Source organism: Capricornis sumatraensis, chromosome 1, assembly GCF_032405125.1.
Source record: "Capricornis sumatraensis isolate serow.1 chromosome 1, serow.2, whole genome shotgun sequence".
Classification (NCBI taxonomy): Eukaryota; Metazoa; Chordata; class Mammalia; order Artiodactyla; family Bovidae; genus Capricornis; species Capricornis sumatraensis.
In genome coordinates, this window is record NC_091069.1 from 6362205 (window position 1) to 6386845 (window position 24641).

Sequence of the window (24641 nt, forward strand, 5' to 3'; positions counted from 1 at the left end):
TTGCTTAGTCATGTCCGACTCTTTGCAACCCCATCGACCACAGCCTGCCAGGCTCCTCTGTCCATGGGGATTCTCCAGGCAAGCACTCTGGAGTGGGTTGCCATGCCTTCTTCCAGGCGATCTTCCCAACCCGGGGTTTATCATAGGATATTAAATACAGCTGCGATGGCGCAGGAATGGCCGAGAGGAGCTACCCCGCGTCCAAGGTCGGGGGCGATGGCCGGGAGGAGATACCCTGCGCCCGAGGCCAAGGGTGGCAGCAGGAAGGAGCAACTCCACGCCCGAGGCCAGGGCAGCGACAGGGAGCAGCAACCCCACGCCCGAGTCCAGGGGTGGCGGCCGGGAGGGGCAACCCCACGTCCAAGGAGTGGTGGCTGTGTGGGTACAGGAGGGCCTAGAGGAGCCATCCCATGTTGAAGGTCAGGAAGGGCGGCGGGAGGAGATACCCCTCATCCAAGGTAAGGAGCAGCGGCTGTGCTTTGCTGGAGCAGCCGTGAAGAGATACCCCACGCCCAAGGTAAGAGAAACCCAAATAAGATGGTAGGTGTTGCAAGAGGGCATCAGAGGGCAGACACACTGAAACTATACTCACAGAAATCTAGTCAGTCTAATCACACTAGGACCACAGCCTTGTCTAACTCAATGAAACTAAGCCATGCCCGCGGGGCAACCCAAGACGGGCAGGTCATGGTGGAGAGGTCTGACAGATTGTGGTCCACTGGAGAAGGGAATGGCAAACCACTTCAGTATTCTTGCCTTGAGAACCCCATGAACAGTATGAAAAGGCAAAATGATAGGATACTGAAAGAGGTACTCCCCAGGTCAAGTTGGTGATGGACAGGGAGGCCTGGCGTGCTGCGATTCATGGGATCGCAAAGAGTCGGACACGACTGAGCGACTGAACTGAACTGAACTGATCTGTGGTATACAGTAGGACCTTGTTGCTTAACCAGGGATTCTCCTGGTGGCTCAGACGGTAAAGAATCTGCCTGCAATGCAGGAGATCCAGCTTCAGTCCCTGGGTTGGGAAGATCTCCTGGAGAAGGAAATGGCTACCCACTCCAGTATTTTTGCCTGGAAAATCCCATGGACAGAGGAGCTTAGCGGGCTACAGTCCATGGGGTCGTAAAGAGCTGGACACAACTGAGCAACTAACAATTTCACTTTCATACATTCAATTAAAAATACATGACATTAGTGATACTGACATTTCCTAAGCACTTATTATGTATCAGCCCATATGCTGAGATGTTGCCTGTATATTATTAGCTCACTGAATCCTCCCTCACACCTGGCAAAGCCAACTCTTACCCACATATTACAGAGGAGAAATGAAAGCCCAGAGAAGCTAAGTAACTTGCCCATAGACACAAAACCAGTAAGCAGCAGACCTAGAATGTTAGTTTTGTCGTTAGAGTTCAACCACAAGTCACGTCCAACTCTTTGCAACGCCATGGACTGCAGCACACCAGGCTTCCCTGTCCTTCACTATCTCTAGGAGTTTGCTCAAATTCATGTCCATTGAGTCAGTGAGGCTGTCTAACCATCTCATCCTTTGTCACGCCCCCTTATCCTTTAGCCTTCACTCTTTCCCAGCATCAAGGTCTTTTCCAAAGAGTTGACTCTTCCCATGAGGTGGCCAAAGTATTGCAGCTTCAGCTTCAGCATCAGTCCTTTCAGTGAATATTCAGAGTTGATTTCCTTCAGGATTGAATATTAGCTTAGGCCTGTACAACTCCAGAATCTGAGCTCTTGACAACTGCTTCCTATGGAGCTGTACATAGAAATTCCTGACGTGCAGAAAAAGAAAGGAATTCTACCAACCAGAAATCATTACTCTTATTTTTACACATAACTTTCAAAATGTTCACGCATATTTGTAAATTTTATACAAATGCGTACTACTTGTAGCAGAAGTTCCCTTTACGTATAAATAACATACTCTTTTTAACTTGATTCCTTTCAGTGAACAACATATTGTAAGCATCTCTCCAGAAGGTCAAATACGCTGTTCAAAATCATTTTTAATGGCTACAAACTATTTCCTTTGGATAAGACTTGCCCATGTTGTTATGTTTCCAATTTTCATAATGAACAACATTATTAAGAACATCTTTATCTTCATCACATTTAAGCACTAGTTCCATCGTTTCCTTGGGATACACTCCCATAAGCAGACTCGCTGGGCCAAAGGGAAGGGCATTTGTAAAGACTCTGGATACAAATTCAGTAACCCCATTACTGTCCTCCTTATCCCCAGACATTCCTGCCTCTGATCCATTTATTGTCAAGGCCAGAGGAGTCACCTTCATGGGCCAATTTTGCTCATATCATCCCTGTTCAGGAATCATCGGCAAATGCTCCTTGCCTGGAAACCAAGAGAAGCCTCTGCAGTGCCCAGTTCTTTTTTCAAAACGTGACAGATATATTCTTATTTTATTTGGCTCTACCAGGTCTTAGTTTCAGGACAGGATTTCAGTTGCTACATGGCTGCAGTTCCCTGACTAGGGATCAAAGCTGGGCCCCTGCACTGGGAGCACCAGGTCTTAACCATTGGGCTGCCAGGGAAGTCCGAGTACCTGGTTCTGAATCTGGGAGGCCCTGCCCCTCCATCACAATCTACCAGAGGGAATCTCTCAGGCTACCTGACAGTTCCCCAGGCTGGACCAGTGCTAGGCTGATCACATTCCCTCCCATTCACAGCAACAGGAGAAACAGGGTTATCGTAAATGTGCTCCAGTTGGAAGGATGGCCCTTTCTTCTGCAGTCCATCTGTTTCCTTCTTGGGGAGCTAAGGGTAGCTCTTTCTTCCATGAAAGGATCAGTTCAGTTCAGTTGCTCAGTCGTGTCTGATTCTTTGCAACCCCATGGACTGTAGCACGCCAGGCTTCCCTGTCCATCACCAACTCCCAGAGTTTACATAAACTCATGTCCATTGAGTCAGTGATGCCATCCAACCATCTCATCCTCTGTCGTCCCCTTCTCCTGCCTTCAATCTTGCCCAGCATTGGGGTCTTTTCCAGTGAGTCAGTTCTTCACAATAGGTGGCGAAAGTATTGAAGTTTCTTGGAAGGATAATACTAGTCCAAGGGAGTTGATCCTCTCCATGGTTCTACTTGTCAAGTTAAAATGTAGGTCATCAGCTTCCTCTGGGATTTCCCCTCATTTTTCTTTTTTTCAGTTGTGTTTTTTTTTTCCCTTAAACAACTTTACTGGGTGGAGAAAACCAAAATAGGCAGCCCTGTAGTGGAAGGTGGGGAGAATGCCAGACCTACAGTCTAAAGTCTGACTTTCCATCTAGGCTGTTCTGAGATATTCCGTACAGAGAGGAAAGAAAATTCTTTGGGGAATTGCCCAATCCCAAGTCCCCCACACCCCTCAGCAACATTCCCCAACAGGAACCACCTCATCTAACCTCTGGGTGTCTCAGCCAGGGACTGTATGGCAAACACAAGACACAGGAAATTTCAGGAGCCCTGGAGGACCCCCTGGGCTGGAGATCCCTGGAAAGGACTTTACGGACGCTGTGTTCGTTGTCTCTTATTGCCGTAACAAAAGACTACAGACTCGGTGTCTTGAAACACCACACGTTCATTTCTGGAGGCCAGGAGTCCTGACATCAAGGTGCTGGCAGGGCCGGGTTCCTTCCCGAGCCTCTAGGGGAGAATCTGTTGCCTTGTCTTCTCCAGCTTTGGGAAGCTTCCTGCATTCCTTGCATCACGGTCTTTGCCCTCCATCTTCAAAGCCAGTAATGTCGCATCTTAAAACAGCTTCCTCTCCTTCTGCTCCGTCATGACATCTCCTTCACTTATTCTGATCCTCCTGCCTCCCTCTTAGAAGGACCCTTGTGATTACAACGGGCCCAGCTACACAATCCAGGGTCATCTCCCCACCTCAGGATTCCTAACTTAGCCACTTCTACAAAGTCCCTTTTGCCATGACAAGGAATAGATGTACAAGCTCTGTGGGTATCTGGGGGGGCATTACCTGGCCTACCTCAACCTCCACCATCCTGTCTCCTTCAAGAATGGGCTTGGACCCCTGTGTAACTATTCACAACAGCCAAGATACAGGAACAACCTAAATCTCCATTGACGGAGGAGCAGAGAAAGAAAATGTGGTGTATATACCCAGCGGAACACTACTTAGCCATAAAGAAGAAGGAAATCATACCATTTGCAGCAACATGGATGGACAGACAGATCATCATACCGGGCGGAGGAGGTCAGAAAGAGAAAGACAAATACCATATCTCACTTCTATGTAGCATCTACACTGTGATCCAGATGAGCTCAGCTATGGAACAGGAACAGACTCACAGACACAGAACGGGCTTGTGAGAGGGGGAGGGCCTGCAGGACGCAGGGGTGGATTGGAAGTATGGGATTAGCAAATGTGATGGATAAGCAACAGGTCCTACTGTATGGCACAGGGAACTATGTTCAACACTCTGTGATAAACCATAATGGAAAAGGATATATAACATGTGTAACTGAATCGCTTTGTTGTACAGCCGAACTTAACATCATAAAGCAACCATACTTCAATAAAATAAATTTTTAAAAAAGAAATGGGCTTGGGGAAAAATGATTTGACTACCAACCTATGTGCCAAACATAACAACGTTGAGGATGAAGAGATCCAAAGACCCCAGCTTTAAAAAGACGGCGAGACTGAGGCCAGAGAGGGGAAAGGAGTCCTTCAAGGTCAGGTGGGAAGATCTGGCAGAAGAACTGATTGACTACGTCATGCCAACAGTGGCCCCTTCTCTTGTTCATCATCGTAGCCTCCTGCCAACCTCAGTGTCTGGCCCATGGTGAGTGCTTAAGAAATACTGTCCAAATGAGTGCATGAATAATCTTTATTTACTCATAACAAATCCTGTTAGAGCATACTGTTTGAGCAGCGTCAAGTCAGGACCGAAGTTTCATTTATCTTTCTATCCTATGCCCAGCACAATGCCAGGCATACAGTCAACACTCAGCAATTATTTGCTGGATGTGAAGCCTGTCTGATCCCCAGGCCCTCCATCACAGCATGCCGCTCGCTGCCCACCACTCAGAGAAACAGATCCAAAACGAGGCAGGAAACCAAAGGTGGTTATTCAGGGCATGCAGGGGAGTTGGCCATATTAAGGGAGAGCTGGCCAGATGGACAAAAGTGTGTCTCATTCCTCTTGAGGTGGAGGACAGGGCATTTTAAAAGCTCTGCCCTAAGTTCTGAACAAAGAAGGCCCTCAGGGGAGAGCACACTTGCATACACAGACACACTGATGCACAGAACTAGTCTGATTTCCTTCTTGCACTGAACAGATAATCCCCAAGCCACCTCCGGGCACTGACTATTACTGACCAGTCCCATCACTCCAGGGCTGGACCAGCCATCAAGATGCCCAGACAGGGATGGGGGCACGAAGGCCTTCTTTCCACCTGTCCTCCTTGCTGTCTGATTGTCCTCTCGCCCACCCATCCATCTACAGCTCCAGGCAGTGAGACAGAGATGGATGCCTTCTTGTCTTTCTTTGATGCTGGTCCACGGCTTTATTTTTCATTTCTGACACTTGCTGCAACATCATCACTCACCATCCCTAAGCTTCCAGGACACAGTGCTTTCAGCAGGGTGGTTATTTCAAGACATGCCTTTCAGCAGGACACAATGAGGTACCAGGACAGGGCAGGATACCTGGCATGTCTCGGAGTTTGCCCACCGAGAGGGCTTACTTAAGCCCCTGTCCATCTCCTTCCCTCACGTGGTCCAGGAAGGGTTGGCTCTGGATAAAAAGCCCTTCCCAGCATGATTTGATGTGGATGATGGTGGCAGTGCTGCTGTTGCTGCTGATGCTGGTGATGATGATGGTGGTGACGACGTTGATGGTAATGCCGATACTGATGACACTGAGGATGGTGGTGGCGGTGGTGGCGGTGGTGGAGATAGAAGTGGGTGATGAGCCTAGCAGCAGTTTCAATGCATTGAGCACTTATTATCTCACAGAGTTTAGCTCAGTCCCATTAACAGTTCCCTGTTAGAATTGAGGATGCCAAGACCTTGATGAAGGTCATACAACTCGTAAGTGGTAGTTAATATCTGTACTAGTTTCCTGAGAGTGAAAGTATTAGTTGCTCAATCGTTTCCGACTCTTTGCAACCCCATGGATTGTAGCCCACCAGGTTCCTCCGTCCATGGGATTCTCCAGGCAAGAATACTGGAGTGGGTTGCCATTCCCTTCTTCAGGGGATCTTCCCAATCCAGGGATCGAACCCAGGTCTCCTGGATTGCAGGCGGATTCTTTACCATCTGAGCCACGGGGGCAGCCCCACCAGTTACCTGAGGTCACTATTAATACAGTAAAAGATCACAAACTTGGTGACTTTAAACCACAGAAGTGTGTTCTCCCACATTCCTGGAGACTAGAAGTCTAACAATAAGGTGTCAGCAGCCCATGCTTTCTCTGAAGGCTCTCGAGGAGACTCTGCCCCATGCCGTCTTCCTCTTCACCTCTTCTGGTCCCAGCAGTCCTTGGTGCTCCCTGACTTGCAGACACAGCATCCCTCCAATCCTGCCTCCACGTCGCAGGACCGCCTCCCTGTGCCTCTTCTCTCCTTATAAGGACATCAGTCACATTGGATTAAGGGCTCACTCTACTTCTGCATGATTTCATCCTGACTAATTACATCTTCAATTACCCTGTTTCCAAAAAAGGTCACATTCTGAGGTTCTAGGAAGGACAAGAATTCTGTGAGGACCATGTTCTGTCTAGAATGATGTCCCAATCCACATAATTGGCCATACCGTCTCCTAGAATGATGGGGACAATGATGATAAGGAGAGCTACCGTTGGTTTGATATTTATTAAGCACCTGATTCTGTTCTAGGCACTGAATATACATTTGCAGAAAAAAAAACATATAGCAACCTATAGCCTCCTATTTATCATCTCTGTTTTATAGATGAGAACTCAAGGGCTAGGAAGAGAAAGCAAACTTCCCAAGGTCTTACAATGAGGAAGTTGCAGAGATGGGATTCAAACCTGGATCTGTCCAACCCCAGATCCAAGCTCTCAACCACGCATGAAGCTGCAGACATTTGACACTCGTTCCCCAGCCCCTCATTCCTGTTCCTGGAGGGGGAGGGAGGTTCGTGACTGGAGGTGGGCAGTTGCCAAACAGCTGGGCAGATGTGGCGTGCAGTCTCTCTGAGCAGGGCTTGCCGGCCCCAGGGATGGTTAAACCCATGACCTTGGCTCTTCTTGTGCTGTCCTGGAGCATGCAAGCCCCAGAAGCCTGGCCCGGAACCATCTCTCTATAGGGAAGTTTTTTTCCACTCGACAAGAGGAAGGTGTGGAGCCTCTGGGACATGAGGATCACGCACAAGAAGAATCACCCAGCCCTTCACATGGGTGATGGATGGTCCAGCCCCTCACCCACTGTGTGCGTCCCAGTGGTCAAGGCCACAGTCAGGCACCAGAGGTCCAATCTCAGAAAGACCTCACGTCCAGGACTCTTCCCCGAGTCCTTCTAGAATAATGTCCAGAATTCCATCTAGAATAATGTCCCAATCCACATAATTAGCTCCAAAGCCACATAATTGGCTATACTGAATCCCAAAATGATGGTGACAATGATGATAAGGACAGCTACCACTGTTTTGATATTTATTAAGCACCCGATTCTGTCCTAGGCACTTAATATACATTTGCTCAGAAAAAAAATCATATTGCAACCTATAGCTTCCTATTTATTATCTCTATTTTATAGATGAGAATTCGAGGGCTTAGGTGGGTAAAGCAAACTGCCCAAGGTCTTACAAAGAGGAAGCTGCAGAGATGCTTCCCCCCTCCTCGAAAGCAGCACTTAGATCCTGGGGTCACTCTGGGTGTGCACACGGCCCCTCCTCCAACTGCAACAGCTCCACGCAGGGTCCCACCATCTGCCACCACGGTGGGCAAATCGTGTCCCCTCCCCGGGACTCAGTCCTTCCATGTCTAAAAGGCAGAGAAAAGGACGTCTGGCCTGCTAGGATTACAACAGTTCCTGAGCCCAGGGCTGGCTGAATGGACTCCCTTGAAGACACTGCTGAAGGCAGACGAGGCAGGGCAGGAAGCAACTGTGGTTCTGTCCAAAGAGCTAAAGAAGCCCCAGAACCTCAGAACCTTCCTTGGCTTCCTCCTTGGCATCCAGGAGTCTAGAATCCATGTCTCCTGAGAGCCTCCTGGGGCCCTGATCACACGATGGATCCAGGCTCTGCCTTGAGCGTCCACATCTGCCAGCCGCCCCATCTGCAGGGAGATGTTTGGATCTCCACTCCCGCCAGCCTCAGAGCCACTGTTCGTGCTGTCCCCTCTGCCCACTGTGCCACCCCTGGCTCTGTATGGACCCCCCTCCCCTGCCACCTACACCCAGGGCTTCCCTGGTGGCTCAGTTGGTCAAGAATCTGCCTGCAAGGCAGGAGACCCAGGTTTGACCTCTGGGTCAGGAAGATCCCCTGGAGAAGGAAATGACAACGCACTTCAGTATTCTTGCTTGGGAAATCCCATGGACAGAGGAGCCTGGCGGGCTATAGTCCTTGGGGTCACAAAGAGCCAGACATGACTTGGCGACTAAACCGCCACCACCACCCCCATACCCAGCCCTTCCCCATCTCAACTCAAAGGTCACTCCTGTCTCCTCACCTCTCAGAGAAGCCCAGGGATCTTTGTTACAGGGAACACCCAGTGGTTAATGGACTTGGGCCCTTCTCTGGGGGCCTGGCGGGACTGACTGAAGGTGCCACAGCCCAAACTGGCATCCTGCCTGGCCCATCCTTCCCGGGCAATCCCCTGGGAGTCACATATGGAGCCAGTGAATTGTGAGTCTGTCAGGGATCCCTGGGGACCAGGTGGACCGAATGCACTCAGCCACCCCAGGCCTGCCGGGCAGGCAGCCTCCCCATTCTCAGACTCACCGCGTCCCCATCCTCCTGCTCCTCCTCCCGGAGGCATGCCCAGCCTGCTCCTCTCCCCACACCCCTGCCCTGCACAGTCATGCTGGAAAGCTCAGGCAGGGACATGGCACTTTGATGAGGCACCCTCAGTGACAAGGACAAGCCTGTCGAAGGAGAGACACACCGGGGGACAGGTCAGAGGGCTGGATTTTTTGCTCAGAGCAAAGACTGATTTATCTGTTTCGTGATGAGAAGTTTGTTAACAGCAGTGTCACTCCAGGATGACAGTATATACTGGTACACACACACACACACACACACACACACACACACACATATACACAAACACATTAGAGCATGCGGCAAGAAGCCAAGTCACCCCACCTCGTGGGCAATTTTGCCTACTGAACACGTTCACTTTGCCTGCCTGCCTCCTGGCTCCTGCCCCGGTGGCTCAGTGGTAAAGAATCCACCTGCCAATGCAGGAGACACAGGTTTGATCCCTGGGTCGGGAAGATCCCCTGGAGAAAGAATTGGCAACCCACTCCAGTATTCTTGCCTGGGAAATCCCACAGACAGAGAGGAGCCTGGTGGGCTCTAGTCCATGGGGTTGCAGAAGAGTCAGACATGACTGAGCAACTAAACAACGACAAGAATCCTGGCTGCTGACCAGCTAAAACCACCTCTTCCCTGCGGAAAGCTGGCAGGACACCTGGCGACCCAGAGAAGATGCTCAAACTCACCCTCAATCAATCATACGCAAATTAAAACAGGTCACCACTTCTCACCTATTGGATTAGCAAAAGCAGGAAGAGTAATGTCCCTGGATGCCAACAAGGCTGGGAAAAGCAGTGTCACACTCTCTAGGTAAGAGGGCAAGATGGTACAGCACTTTTGGAGGACAGTTTGCTGATATCTATTAAAGTTAAAAATGCTCACATGCTTTAACAATGGCGATTGCAGTTCTGAGAATCTATCCAATAGCTATGCTTTTGCAAATGTGCGTGTGTATTGTAAAGAAACTCAAAACAACCTATTTTCCACAATATGAGAAGAGAAGATACATGAAGATCTCTCCATGTGGACACAGTTGGGGGAGGCAGGGGGGATGAACTGGAAGACTGGGACCGACATAGGCGCACTGCCAGTTAGCTGGTGGGGCCTCCTGCAGAGAGCAAGGGGCTCAGCTTGGTGCCCTGTGGTGACCTGGAGGGGTGGGATGGGGGAATGGGTGTGGGAGGGAGGTCTAAGAGGGAGAGGATATATGTATATTTATAGCTTATTCACTTCATTGTGCAGCGGAAACTAACACAGCATGTAAAGCAACTATACCCCAATTTAAAAATAATTAATTATTAATTTAAAAAATTAAGATCCTTCCTATAACAGCTTCTGTAGTCAGGAAAACAATGGGGTGGATTATTATTTCCTAACATGAAAAGATACCCATGATATATTATGTGGGGCAGAAAATCAGTTTGCAAAACAGTATGCATAATATCATCCTATTTTTATGTAATAAAAAAATGAAGTGTACATATGTATGCAAGTGAACGACACACACACACACAGAGAGTCTGGAAACACACGCAGAGAGTCTGGAAGCACACAAAATATTAAAAGTGTTTACATTTCTTGAGAGCAGTGCTATTAGAACATTTAACAAGCATGTGTTAAATTTGCAATTCTTTGAGGAAACAATAATTTTAGTTATTTACTGAAAGAGCGAAGCCTTGATGTCAAAATTTGACAAAGAGCACAAAGAAAGAATATCACTTACTGATCACACATATTGAAATGAGTGGAGAAGTCCCAAACAAGACACTGGCAAATAGAATCCAGCTGTATACCAAAGAATAATCCTTGCCTGGTCATGGTGGATTATTAAGCAAGAATGTGGAAATGGTTAAGAAGGAAAGAATCACACCAAGAGGTCAACAGGCGAAAGATCTCACAAACATCTCAGCAAAGGCAGAAAGTCACTGGCTAATATTGAGCACCCGCCCTCATTTGGCTTTTTTTGTTTGTCAGATTTCAGTTCGGTGCTCAGCTGTATTTGACTCTTTTCGACCCTTTGAACTGTAGCCCACCAGGCTCCTCTGTCCATGGAATTTTTCAGGTAAGAACACCGGAGTGGTTGCCGTTTCCTCCTCCAGGGAATCTTCCCAACCCAGGGATCAAACCCACATGTCCTATGTCTCGTCCACTGCAGACAGATTCTTTACCCGCTGAGCCATTGGGGCTTATTTGTTTGGGGGGTGTTTTTTCTACCTTTGGTAAATTAAGAATGAGAGTATCTTCCTCCATCTGATGAAGAAAACTTCAAATCAAGAGCCAACAAGAAAGAATACAATAAAGACAAGACCCACTTCAGCCATCACTATTACTTAACACTGTTCTGAAAGCTCTAGCTGCTAAATACTACAAAACATTCCAAATGAGTGAAAATTTTGATTGGAAAAAAGGAAACAATATTATAATTTGAACAGGGTGTGGCTGTCAACCTAGACAACTCAAGACATTACTCCCTCAAAAAAAATTAGAGCTAGTCTTTTAAAAACCCTTTAGTAAGAAAGTTGGAAACAAAATAAATATATGAAAACAAATTGCTTTCCAACATACTAGCAATACTCATTTACAAAAAATGTAATGAAAAAAAGTCCTGGTCAAAATAGTCATACAAAACCCCGAATATTTACAGATGATCTTAAAAAGAAATGGGTGGAACCTATAAGGGAAAAAAACTAGAAGTTTTCAATAAAGGAAATAAATATACAAAAAAAAGAAACATGATGGAGCAGAGGTGAAGAATCCACCTGCCAGTGCAGGAGACACAAGAGTCCTGGGCTTAATCCCTGGGTGGGGAAGGTTCCCTGGAGAAGGAAATAGCAATCCGCTCCAGCATTCTTGCCTGGGAAATCCCATGGACAGAGAAGCCTGGCGGGCTGCAGTCCATGGGGTCACAAAGAGTCAGACTCAACTGAGTGACCTAACACAACACACACACGGCACTCCTACATGGAAAAAATTAAAATTTTTTTAACGATAATTCTTCCCCAAATCAATCAATATTTAACACAATTCTGATCAAAATCACAGCAAGAAATTTTGGGGGGAAGTTGACTAAGTTTTTCTACTTTTCTTCTGAAAAGAATCATGTTCAAGAATATTTTAAAAATAAAGATGAATAAAAAGGAACGTGAAGAAGGTCCCAGGCCAAGTAACTCTAGAAATGAGTTGCATCTACAAGACGAAAGGCAAAAGAACGGTCCTCTTGTTAATAAAGTTGTTTTCCATGGGGTGCAAGTTAGCTATGCTAAAACCACCATAAAGCTGCGCTGACACCGAACAGTTATGTCAGTGATGGTGGGTGGCGGATGAAGAGAGCCAGGGCAGTCACTGTCGGCGCGGGAGGTTATGGAGAAGCAAGAGCAGGAGGTTAGCGGGATCCACATGGTAATGAAAGAGAGTTGGAGGCTGCAGAATGAACTCGTTCAGCTTAATCTAGAGACAAATGGTAAATCCAGAAATAGTTGTAGGTGCATACACAAGTTACATATACAACATGTATCTCCTGTTTTGTCAGCTAAAGATACAGTAGCAGTGACAACCCAGTAGCAACAAGGACACCTCGCGCTCAGAGAAGTGAGAGATGTGTGTTCAGTCGTGTCCAGCTCTTTATGACCCCGTGGACTGTAGCCTGCCGGGCTCCTCTGCCCATGGAATTCTCCAGGCAAGAACACTGGAGTGGGTTGCCATTTTCTACTCCAGGGAATTTTCCCAACCCAGCGATCGAACCTACATCTCCTGTGTCTCCTGCACTGGCAGGCGAATTCTTTACCACTGTGCCACCTGGGAAGCATTGGTGTCTAATGCTGGCATCGAATACCATCTTTTAATAAACAGAACCAGGGTTCCTTGGAGAAACTGCTAATTCTAGAACTGGGGCAGGAAATACATGAGCCTGGAATAGCTTGTAGTGCCAGAAAGTAAGAAAGTAAGAAAATTTTTTTAAAAATAGCTCACAACAGTAAGTGTATGTCAAAGGTACACACAGGCCAAATGAAAGTGCTTCTGATGATTAAAGTTGGAAAAACTTGAGCAACAAAATAAACGCAGCAGTATTGGATTACAACCCAAAGAATAAAACAATGAGTCCATACTGATACATACAAATGATCGAATAAACAAATAAATGGAGAGGACTCCACTCTCTCGTGCAGAAGATTTCCAAACAGGTTTTGTAAACACTCCACATTCACGGAGGTGGGTTACAACTCCCTACTTCTTAAGTGTGGGCTGCATGTAGTGACTTTCTTCCAAAGAGGATAGAACAGAAAGGGAGAAAGAAAAGAGTAAGCTTCCATGAAGACATCCGACAGCCTCAGCCAGGTGATCGAGGCCCGCGTCGGCAGTGATAAGTCACGCTGATAGCATGCACCCTTGACATGATGTGACGAGAACGGCCTTGTTCCCCTCTGATCTTCCTCCCATTACCCACTCTAACTGGAGGAAAACACGCGGCAAATTACGACGGAGGGACAAAACACCTAGGCCATACGCAACAAAGCTGTCAAGGGCATCAAAAACAAAGGCTGAGAGAGCATCACAACCAAGAAGCCTAAGGCCCATGGCAGGCACACGTAACACATGGTCCTGGATGGCATCCTGAGACAGACTAGAGGAGATTTGAGGGAATCCGAATAAAGAATGGACTGGAGTTAGCAATAATGTTTCAATATTGGGTTGTTCAGTTCAGTCACTCAGTCGTGTCCGACTCTTTGTGACCCCATGGACTGCAGCACGCCAGGCTTCCCTGTCCATCACCAACTCCCAGAGGTTACTCAAACTCATATCCATTGAGTCAGTGATGCCATCCAACCATCTCATCCTCTGTCGTCCCCTTCTCCTCCTGCCCACACTTTTTCCCAGCATCAGTTGAGATAAATGCACCATCATAATGGAAGATGGTAATAATAGAGACAACTGGATGTCGGGTATATGGGAACTGTTGTACTATCTCTGCAATAATTCTGTAAATTTAAAACTGTTCTAAAATGTAGAGTTCATTAAAAATTTTAAGCTGCAGGGACTTCCCTGGTGGTCTACTGGTTTAAGACTCTGCGCTCCCACTGCAGGGGTCACTGGTTTCATCCCTGGTCAGGGAACTAAGATCCTTCTGCACACTGTGGCAAAAAAGAGAAAAATTAAAGTGGTCAGCTGTGAATGGATAAAGATGATACAGCATACATACACAACAGAAAATTATTTGACCACAAGAAAGAAAGAAATCTTGCTGTTTGGGACAACTTGGATGGACCTTGAGGGCATTATGCTAAGTGAAATGAGTCAGATAGAGAAAGACAAATACTGTATGATCTCACTTATATATAGAATCTAAAAAAAAAAAAAACCACCAAAATTCATAGAAACAGAGAAAAGTGGTGGTTTCCAGGAGTCAGGGAGTAGCAGAAATAAGGAGATGTTAGTCAAAGGGTACAAACTTCCAGTTGTGAGATGAATTCCCAATTCAATTCTGGGAATTGAATGCAGAACATAGTAATTATCACTAATAATACTGTATCATGTACTTGAATATTGCCAAGAAAGTAGATCACAAAAGTTCTCACCACAAAAAAGAAATGGCAATTATGTGACAAGATGGAAGCATTAGCCAATGCTACGGTGGTAATCATTTTGCAATATACAAATGTATCAAATCAATACACTGGGCATTTTAAACTAACACAATATTATGTGTCAATTGCATTTCAATAAGGGTGGGGGTAAATTTTTTTAAAAGAATAGGAGGAAGGATTTGCCCCATTATAAACCCAAATAATGAATGCAGTGTCCCCCTGGCACAAGAACCGTCATACAATAGGATGGAATGGAAAGATAAAATAATTGATATAAAGTAATTTTGGATAAAGACAGGATCCAAATGAATGAAAAAGAAAGGAATATCTGATACAATGTACCCTAACCATTATCTTGCTCTAGGAGAATCACATCAAGATATTTTTTAATACCATATGCCGTTTATTTGTTTTTTTTAATCCCAGGTTTAAAAAGTAAACATAAAGAGAAAAAAAGAGAACAAATGAAAAAACCTAGAACATTTGCCTGACTGATTTTGTGATAAGAAAAAAACATATCTTTCTAAGAATGAAAGTAAAGAAATTTACAAAGGGGAAAAATCACTAGATTTACTACATAAACATTTAAAACTCTAGAACATTAAGAACCACAAACATTAAAAGGCGAACAATCAGGAAAAATGCGACAACATACAAAACCATTCAACAAAAAGCAATAATATCATCAACATAAAGTCTTCATACTGACTGATAAGAAAACCACTAAAAATCTCAAACGGAAAAATGAGAAAAGGAAATGAAAATTTACAAAAGAAGAAATTCACACACACACACACACAAATCTAGTGAACACTTGAGAACTTACTGAAACTCACTAGCAATTGAAATCAGTAGAGATCATTCTCCATCTTTTGAATTAAGGGGAGGTGGAATATTATCATCCTAATCCCTAGGGCTGGGGGATTCCCAGGTGGCACTAGACGTGAAGAATCTGCCTGTCAGTGGAGGAATGCAAGAGACTTGGGTTCAATCTCGGGGTTTGGAAGATCCCCTGAAATAGGAAATGGCAACCCACTCTAGTGCTCTTGCTTAGAAAATTTAATGAAGCGAGGAGCCTGGCGGGCTACAGTCCATGGAGCCAAAAAGAGTCAGATGCGACTGAACACACACACACAAAACAAAAACACAGTGCCCCTTTGCAGTTTATTAGCTGTCCAGGCTTCCTCAGTGGCTCAGCGGTAAAGAATCTGCTTGCCAATGCTGGAGACAAGGGTTTGATCCCTGGGTCATGAAGATTCCCTGGAGAAGGAAATGGCAACCCACTCCAGTATTCTTGCCTGGGAAATCCCATGGACAGAGGAGCCTGGCAGGTTACAGCCCATCGGGTTGGAAAGAGTCAGACAAGATTGAGCATTTGAACACACACAGCACACTACGGTTGGAGGTAGCTGCTCTAAAACGGTCCCCTCGGATGCTTCTGGTAGAAGTTTAAACTTCCAAAACATTTTGGAAAACAATTTGAAGAGTTTCCCGTGCTCCTCACCACCACCCCCGAGTATGTTTATATAATGACCTAGGAATTCTGCTTCCAAAACTTTAATCCAATGAAAAAACCAATCAAAGATGCAGACAAAGATTTACACACCAGAGTGCTTTTTACGACATTGTAATAGAGAAAAACTGAAAACAACCTAAATTTCGGCCAAAAGAAAACCATTAGCAAAAGTCTAACTCTGCCATTTGGGAACATATCTTTTTTTTTTTTTTTCATTAAAAAAAAAACATTTCCAAAGCATAGGTTCTGGTTTATCTTGAAGCATGTGCCACCCAGAACCACTTGAAACTTGCCTTGCAAAGTGTGGTCTCTGGGGTTTAATGTAGGGGTTTCCTTTAGGAAGACCCTCCCAGTATACAGCCCTGGGACCTGAGTGAGTGAGTGAGTGAGTGAGTGAGTGAAAGTTACTCAGTCGCTTCTGACTCTTTGCAACCCCGTGGGCTGTAGCCTATCAAGCTCCTCTGTCCATGGAATCCTCCAGGCCAGAATGCTGGAGTGGGTAGCCATTCCCTTCTCCAAGGGAATCTTCCCAACCCAGGGATCAAACCCAGGTCTCCCACATTGCAGGCAGATTCTTTACCGTCTGAGCCACCAGGGAAGCCCTGAACTGTCAGCTATAACCCCAATCTCTCAGCCCCACTTCCACCAAAGGGAATTCCACTGGCCGAGTCAAAAGACACAGCCTAACCTAAACCCCAGCTCCAATCCTTGCTCAGAAACACTCAGTGTCTGCTCAAAGCCCATAAAAGGAGATCTAAGAGTCCTCAGTTCCGCGGTCATAGTGAAACGGAGCAGGACACTATGGTCCTTGCCCCCCGACCCCCGCCCGTGTCCTTTGCCTGCCTTTTTTCTGTGGAAAAAGGTTAGTCAAAGAATAAGTTTAATCAGAGAAGTGTGAATATGCAGAAATAAGGGGAACCAGTCAAAGGAGACCGAATAATAATAATGTGCTCATCAAGGATAGTCGGAGACCTTCGGTTCCTTCTCAAAGTCTCTGGATAATTTTCTGAGCCATATCCTGGGAGCTGTCTTGTAGATACTGAAACCCCCACCAGGTGGAGAAGTTAACTACATGATGACCAGTCTGTAGCCATGACTCAAGCTGCCCCAATTCTGAGAATGTGCCTCCAAGAAATGGCAACAGACCAACCCTGGAACTGAAGATTAACCGCACCCAAAACAACCAAGATGATGCTGGTCAGACCACCGATGACCAGTTTCAAGATGACTGTCAGAGCCGACTGTGCTGTTTCTGCATGTAGCCCCTCCCTCCGTCTACAAAACTCTTCCCCAGTGACTGTCAGGTGGCGGTTGGGGGTGGAGGGGTGTCGACCTCTGGACGGACGTCCACCCTCCCCCGCCCAGTTGCTAGCATCTGAAATAAAGCAAACCTTCCTTTTCCACCAACCCAGCCTGTTCATTGGCTTTTGAGCAGCAAGCAGCCAGACCCTACCTTTCACTAACAACAGCCTGGACCAATCTCACCTCTCCCGGCTGCCCCATCTCACCCCTCCTGCACCCAGGCTCCACATCCACAGACACCTGCCCCAACATGTCAACCACCACTCAGCGAGCTCCATGTGTTTAGGAAGACCTCCATCCCTCTGTATCCCTGGCACCTAGCATCCCCCAGCAGGTCAATTTCCCTTCTTCTTCCTCAGGTCCTGCTCCAATGCTGCTTCCTCAGAGAGCCTTTGATGAGTCCCCTCCCACACTAACCAACAATCAGGAGCCGTCAGGAGGGATACCTGCTACCCTCTGCCCATCTTGTCACCAGCAGGCTGCTGGCTCCTTGGCGTGAACCCTGCCTGCTTCACACTGAGAGCTTCACAAGACTGTGCATACAGCAAGGGCTCAATAAACACTGAGGTTCCCCCTCCACTGGACCTGGGGTGTCTGTAGGGAGCATGGTTTGGGAAGCAGAGATGGGAAAGGGGGATGGGATTTTTTTGCTTTGCAGAAGATGGAGTGAAGGTTAGAGGGTCACGCATGCACTCAGCATCCAGAGAGGAGAGCTTGGGGGTGGAACGAGGGCTTCAAGAAGACGATGGCCAGAGAGGGGACGGTGAAGACACTATGGAGCCCAGGACACTGTATCCACTTGCAACAGGCTGCTCTCCTGCCTGCCAGTGGAGCAAGCATTTTAGAGACAAATATGGGTTATTGTTGTTCACTCATTCAGTCATGTCCAACTCCTTGTGACCGCATGGAACTGCAGCACACCAGGCTTCCCTGTCCTTCATCATCTCCCTGAGTCTGCTCAAACTCATGTTCACTGCCTCAATCAGAAATTATGTCAGCCTGGCAGGTAGCTTTGGGGAAGTCCTGTCTGTGTCCAGAGCCTTAGTCTCTCCAATTGTAAGAGTAAGGGTGGATTAAATGGTCGCTAAGCCCTTTCAATGCATTATCTTTGGAAGCATAAAAATGACCCAGAAAGGGAATGAGAAAGTTTGGGGGACAGAGGATGAGCTGTTTGATCTGAAGCCCCCAGAACACACCGCACACCCCATGATGTCACAATTCCCCTAATCTTGCTCTTTCCTGACTTCCAGGTGGGAGCCAAGCTTCTGCTGTTTCCAGAAATCTTTCTAGACCTCTGGCTTCTGGGCTGTGAGCTGCAGAGCTTTACAGAGCCCAGAGCTCCTGGATGCGGAGGGACTCCACACTCAGCCTGAGGGCTGTAAGAGATTATGTCACACCCACCCTTACCTGGCTTTTCAAAAATCTCTAATGATGCTGTGATTAATCAAGGAAAACAGGGCTTCTAACAGGGCTTCCTAGCTCATCCAGACTTGGGTGCATTCCCTCCTAACAAGAACACTTTGTTGTACAATTCTGCGAAAAACTCTGCTATTTTTAGTTTAGTTTTTGGCTTTAGAAAGCTATCCTTCTGAACAGGGAGGTGCCTAATGGAGAGATACGGCAAAACTGTGTAAAATTAATCATGGCATCTGAGCGGTGGGCAGACAGGTGTTCATGTATTTCTTTTTCTCCCTATGTTACTGTAAGTCTGAAGTTTTTCACCAAAAATGTTGGAGAACGAGCAGTCCTGCCACTTCCAAGGTTGGGAGCCTGAGCGCACAGCTCCCCAGCTGTTGGCCTTGAAACTGCCCACCGTGGGGTCTCCCAGGAGCCTTTCAAGGGCATGGCCTTAACCCTGAGCTGAAAGGTAGGGGGCGAGGTGCTGCCCGCAGGGGAGAGAGGGTTACGTGGGGGGAGGGGGGTGCTGGCAGTGAGGGGTAGGTGGATGCCACCTGGCTGCTGTTTTTCTCTCGAGCACAGGTGAGGGGCAATATGCAGCGTTTGGCCCCCGAGACCCACGATGGGAGCTAAGTCTAAGAACTAACACAGGGCAAATCCAGCGGAGGCGCGCGCGGGCCAGGCCCTGGACACCAAGGCCCCAGTTCAACATCTCAGCGAGCCTGGGAGGTGGCTCTCACCCTGTGATGCTCCGGGAGGAAGGTTATTTGCTGAAGCCGCACAGTCGCACAGCGCGGCTTTTGAAGGTAGTGCGCGCGCCTCTGCGTCACCCACCCGACCACGCGGGCGGGGAGGCGCGGGAGAAGGGACATCAGGTTCGGGTTGCGGGCAGGGGGCTGGGAGAGGACGCAGCGTCTGCGAGGCCTGCCCTAGGTGCAGAGCGGACGTGTGGAGAAGGCGCCCCTGCCGGGCCGCAGTGCAACCCGCGGGCGTTCAGTGCGCCCCGGGCGCAGGGCGGGCGGGTGAGCGCACGGCGCCAGGGCGCCAGGCCGGGGGCGCGGGGGGCGCTACCTGGGTCGTGGAAGGGCACCAGCGCGTAGTTGGCGATGACGCGGCTGCCGCGGCTCAGGCTGTGCTCCAGAATGCGCGAGGCGCCGTCCATCACCTGCATCAGGTCGTCCCACATGGAGCCGGTGACGTCGAAGACGATGGCCAGGGTGGCGCCCCCCGTGGTAAGGGGCAGCGCCGTCCCGGGCTCGCCGACCACCGCCGCCGTGGCCGCGGAGACCGCCAGCAGCAGCCGCAGGAGCGGCGCCCGGGGCCTCATGCTGAGCGCGGTCGAGGGGCTGCGGCTGCCGCGGTGGAGGCTCGCGGGTCCTGGGGAGCGCGACCGCCCTGGTGCACCCAGCGGCCACCCGACGAGCGCTGCAGCCGGCCCCTCGCTCCGTCGCGCCGCGGCCGGTGCGCTCGGGACCTGTGTTTGCGGCGGGGTCCCCCTGCTGGGAGCCCGAGGCGGGTCCTAGAGCCCACCCCGTTCAGGGTCACGGGCCCGCCTCCTCCGCTCCCCCCACCGTGACTCAAACTTTCCCGGCCCCACTGCTCCGCCGTCCAGACCCGAGGTTAGGGGAGGACGCGGGGCGGACGGCAGACGGGAGCTGGGGCCCGGCCAAGGCGGCGAGGGATGGGGACGCGCGGAACCCACTGGACACCTGCGCCTCCCGCCGACCGCGCACCCCGCTGAGGGGGGCAGGAGCAGAGTGGGGACCGCGCGTCCCCTGCCCTGGAGGTCTGCCCACGGCCCTAGCTTTTGTGGCTCCCTGCACCCAATCCCCTAAAAGCTCTCCGAGAGGCAGACACACACGCAAACACACACGCACAAAATGCAACTCCCTTTCTTTCCACAGGGATGTGTGCTTCCCAGTTATTGTCTATTAGGACGGTTAATACAATCAACCCACAAAAGTTGAGCAGCAACTAGGTTGCTAAGCCTTATCACATAGTTACTATTTCCTCAGGGGCTGGCTGCAACCCGAGAGGGAGGCATTCAGTTCAGTTCAGTTCAGTCGCTCAGTCGTGTCCGACTCTTTGCGACCCCATGAATTGCAGCACTCCAGGCAATGGCAACCCACTCCGGTACTCTTGCCTGGAAAATCCCATGGATGGAGGAGCCTGGTGGGCTGCAGTCCATGGGGTCTGGAAGAGTCGGACAGGACAGAGAGACTTCACTTTCACTTTTCACTTGCATGCATTGGAGAAGGAAATGGCAACCCACTCCAGTGTTCTTGCCTGGAGAATCCCAGGGACCCGGGAGCCTGGTGGGCTGCCATCTATGGGGTCGCACAGAGTTGGACACGACTGAAGTGACTTAGCAGCAGCAGCAGCAGGCCTCCCTGTCCATCACCAACTCTCAAACTCACATCCATCGAGTCAGTGATGCCATCCAGCCATCTCATCCTCGGTCATCCCCTTCTCCTCCTGCCCCCAATCCCTCCCAGCATCAGAGTCTTTCCAATGAGTCAACTCTTCACATGAGGTGGCCAAAGTACTGGAGTTTCAGCTTTAGCATCATTCCTTCCAAAGAACACCTAGGGCTGATCTCCTTTACAATGGACTGGTTAGATCTCCTTGCAGTCCAAGGAACTCTCAAGAGTCTTCTCCAACACCACAATTCAAAAGCATCAATTCTTCGGCGCTCAGCTTTCTTCACAGTCCAACTCTCACATCCACACATTAACAGAACCCATTTTACAGATGAGTAAAGGGAAGCCCAGTCGTTTGCCCCAAAATCACTCAGCTCTCAAATAGCAGAGACTCGACTAGAAGGATCCCAAACCCCCTGGGCTCTGCTGCCTCTGCTAAGAGTTATAAGACACTGTCCATAGGTCATCTGATGACTCCAGGTGGTGGGGCTATCCCTCTGCCCACCAGTCTTGCTGGCTCCCACAGGAGGGTTCTGGGACACAAGTGAGATCCTCGTGGTGCTGTCTGGGTCCCTGTGGCCATCCTTTCCCAGACGGGGCTTCCTCCCACCACCTGGAGAGAATTGGGGCCCCACCACTGCTAACCCCATGCTGTGCTCTCACGGCTTCTTTCTATACCTCTCTCCTGACTGGCCCATGAGTCCTTTGAGGGCAGGAATGCATCTTGGTTCCCCAGGTCAGCCTTCCCCACCCCAGTTCCCAGCCTGGTCTCTGGCTCATGGTGGGGATTCACTCAATATCGACTGACTAAATAAAGAAGGACTTCCCAGGTGGCTCAGTGGTAGAGAATCTGTCTGCCAATGCAGAAGATGCAGGCTCCATCCCTGGGTCAGGAAGATTCCCTGGAGAAGGAAACGGCCACCCACTCCAGTATCCTTCACTGGGAAATCCCATGGACAGAGGACCCTGACGGGCTACAGTCCATGGGGTCATAAAAGAGTCAGACACCACTGCTGCTGCTAAGTCGCCTCAGTCGTATCCGACTCTGTGTGACCCCATAGATGGCAGCCCACCAGGCTCCCCTGTCCCTGGGATTCTCCAGTCAAGAACGCTAGAGTGGGTTGCCGTTTCTTTCTCCAGTGCATGAAAGTGAAAAGTGAGAGTGAAGTCACTCAGCCGTGTTCAACTCTTAGCGACCCGATGGACTGCAGCCTACCCGATGGCTCCTCCATCCAAGGGATTCTCCAGGCAAGAATACTGGAGTGGGTTGCCATTGCCTTTTCCAACTTAGCAGCTAAACAATAAAATAAAGGAGAAACAGCTTTCGTGGGCCCGCCTGGTTTGGAGCGCCATGGGAGGGAGCCATAGTCCTCTCACTTTTCAGTGCCTCCCCTGAGAACATCATGCTCCCAGGACAGGCACAGGCAGCCCCACGGACCTGACGGAAGGTTCTGGTCTGTATGTGGGGCATGGTGGTAGATTTCTCCAGACCCTGCCATTCTGGAGTGCTCAACCAGGAAGAAGCCCCTCTCCCCCACTTCTCCTTGTAACGTCTCCTTGCCCCCTCCATCTCAGCTCAGACCCCAGCTCTGAGGTTACCTCAGCACCTTGCTCTGTGACCCCAGAGCCCCTGTCTGACCTCTTGTCCTAGCACTGCCTACCGGTATCACCAGTGTCATCCCTGCTCCTCCCACCCCTACCGTGAGCTCCGTGGCAGCAGAGACCCTGAACCTGCACATGCTAGGCACCCAGGAAAGGTTTGACACCTAAATGGGCCAGCGGGTATCAGGGAGGCCCAGTGGCTGGGCGCTGGCCATGGGAAGGAAAGCGACACATATCCTCAGGGACTCAGTTCTAGACCGTGGCTAGACCAGGGGGACTCAGTTCCAAACCAGGGCTAGACCAGGGGGACTCAGTTCTAGACCAGGGCTAGACCAGGGGGACTCAGTTCTAGACCAGGGCTAGACCAGGGGGACTCAGTTCTAGACCGTGGCTAGACCAGGGGGACTCAGTTCTAGACCAGGGCTAGACCAGGAGGACTCAGTTCTAAACCAGGGCTAGACCAGGGGGACTCAGTTCTAGACCGTGGCTAGACCAGGGGGACTCAGTTCTAGACCAGGGCTAGACCAGGAGGACTCAGTTCTAAACCAGGGCTAGACCAGGAGGACTCAGTTCTAAACCAGGGCTAGACCAGGGGGACTCAGTTCTAGACTCATTCATAAGAAGGACTAAGACCTGGGGAAACGGTCCCTGGGGAGCTACCTGTCTCATGGGATGTGGTGGGAACCGAGAGCCTAGACCCAGATGGCAGCAGAACTCGTGGTCGAGCTCATGGGGGGTTGAGTCACCTGCACTTCTGAACACGGGCTCTTTAAATCTCCCTGGGCCAGGCTGTGGCTGGCCCCCGAGTCTGGGCAGGGCTGGGCCAGCTGTTGGAAGGAGAAGAGAGGCCCCAGCTGTGGGAAGGCAAAGGGGGACAGGAGCCTGGAGCCAGGCACGGCTCACAGGCACTGACGTTCCAGGCCACGTGCAGGGGGACCTTTGGGGACATACACATCCCATGGCCATTCACTCCACGTACACCGGCTGAGCCCAGGCTGGGCTTCCGGCACTCTGCTAGGCACTGCTGGGGGTGGGGGGAGACATACAGATGTGGGAGGCATGCCTCCTACCCTGGGGAGAAGAGCCGTGTAAACAAATCATTCTGAGTCAATGAGATAAGTGCTAATAGAGGAAGGATCGAGAGCTCTGGGAGCTCAGAGGAAGGAGTGGCTGAGCCTAGGGGGTCAGAGGAGGCCACGGGGACAGCCTGAGAAACCTTCAAGAACAGGAGGGAAGGGCATTCGAGGAGCAGGAACAGCATGTGCAAAGGCAGGAGAACGTGAGAGGCCCACTGCTAGCCCGTGCGGCTGGAGAGCAACGGTGGAGGAGAGGACAGAGGCCGGCTCGTGAAGGGCCTCACGTATCTTACAAAGGGCACATGTGGGGATCTCTGCAGAGGTCCTGGGAGCTGTTGAAGACAGCCCTTTGGGAAGCAACCTGCTCCAGTCTGCCTTTCAGAAAGGTCACAGAAGCCCAAGTTCAAAGCGTCTAGCTTGCAGATGCCAAGAAGCTGTAAGCCTTCTCCCCAGAGGAGCTGAGAGCAGACAGGAACCACAGAAAGCAAGATGCTTCTCAGGCAGATTGCCAGAACTGTGGGACCATGGATCTGAGTCCCCAGATAGCCCAGTGACCTCGAGCAAGGAGGCTCTTGCCCTCTCTGGCTCTCATTTCCCCATTTTTAGGATTCTTGGAGGGGGGAGAGGACCGACAAGATGACCTCCAGTGGTTCTTGCAGCCCCCCAACATCTAGAACCACTTCCAGGGTCCCTTGGAGACATAGGAAGGAGGCAAGGGAACTTGTCTGCAATCATCATAGCAAAGCCTCTCTCTCCCTTCCCCCTTACC

At 49.6% G+C, this 24641-nt stretch overlaps 1 protein-coding gene across 1 annotated transcript in view; it reads right to left on the reverse strand.

Moving 5' to 3' along the window:
* The window catches only part of HMCN2 (hemicentin 2), a 174811-nt gene extending 154710 nt beyond the window's left edge, over nucleotides 1-20101 (reverse strand). Inside the window, exon 1 of the mRNA XM_068970656.1 lies at nucleotides 19846-20101. Within this exon, the coding sequence (XP_068826757.1) occupies nucleotides 19846-20101 (256 nt within the window). The remainder of the gene's footprint in view (nucleotides 1-19845) is intronic.
* Nucleotides 20102-24641: the final 4540 nt, after the last annotated feature.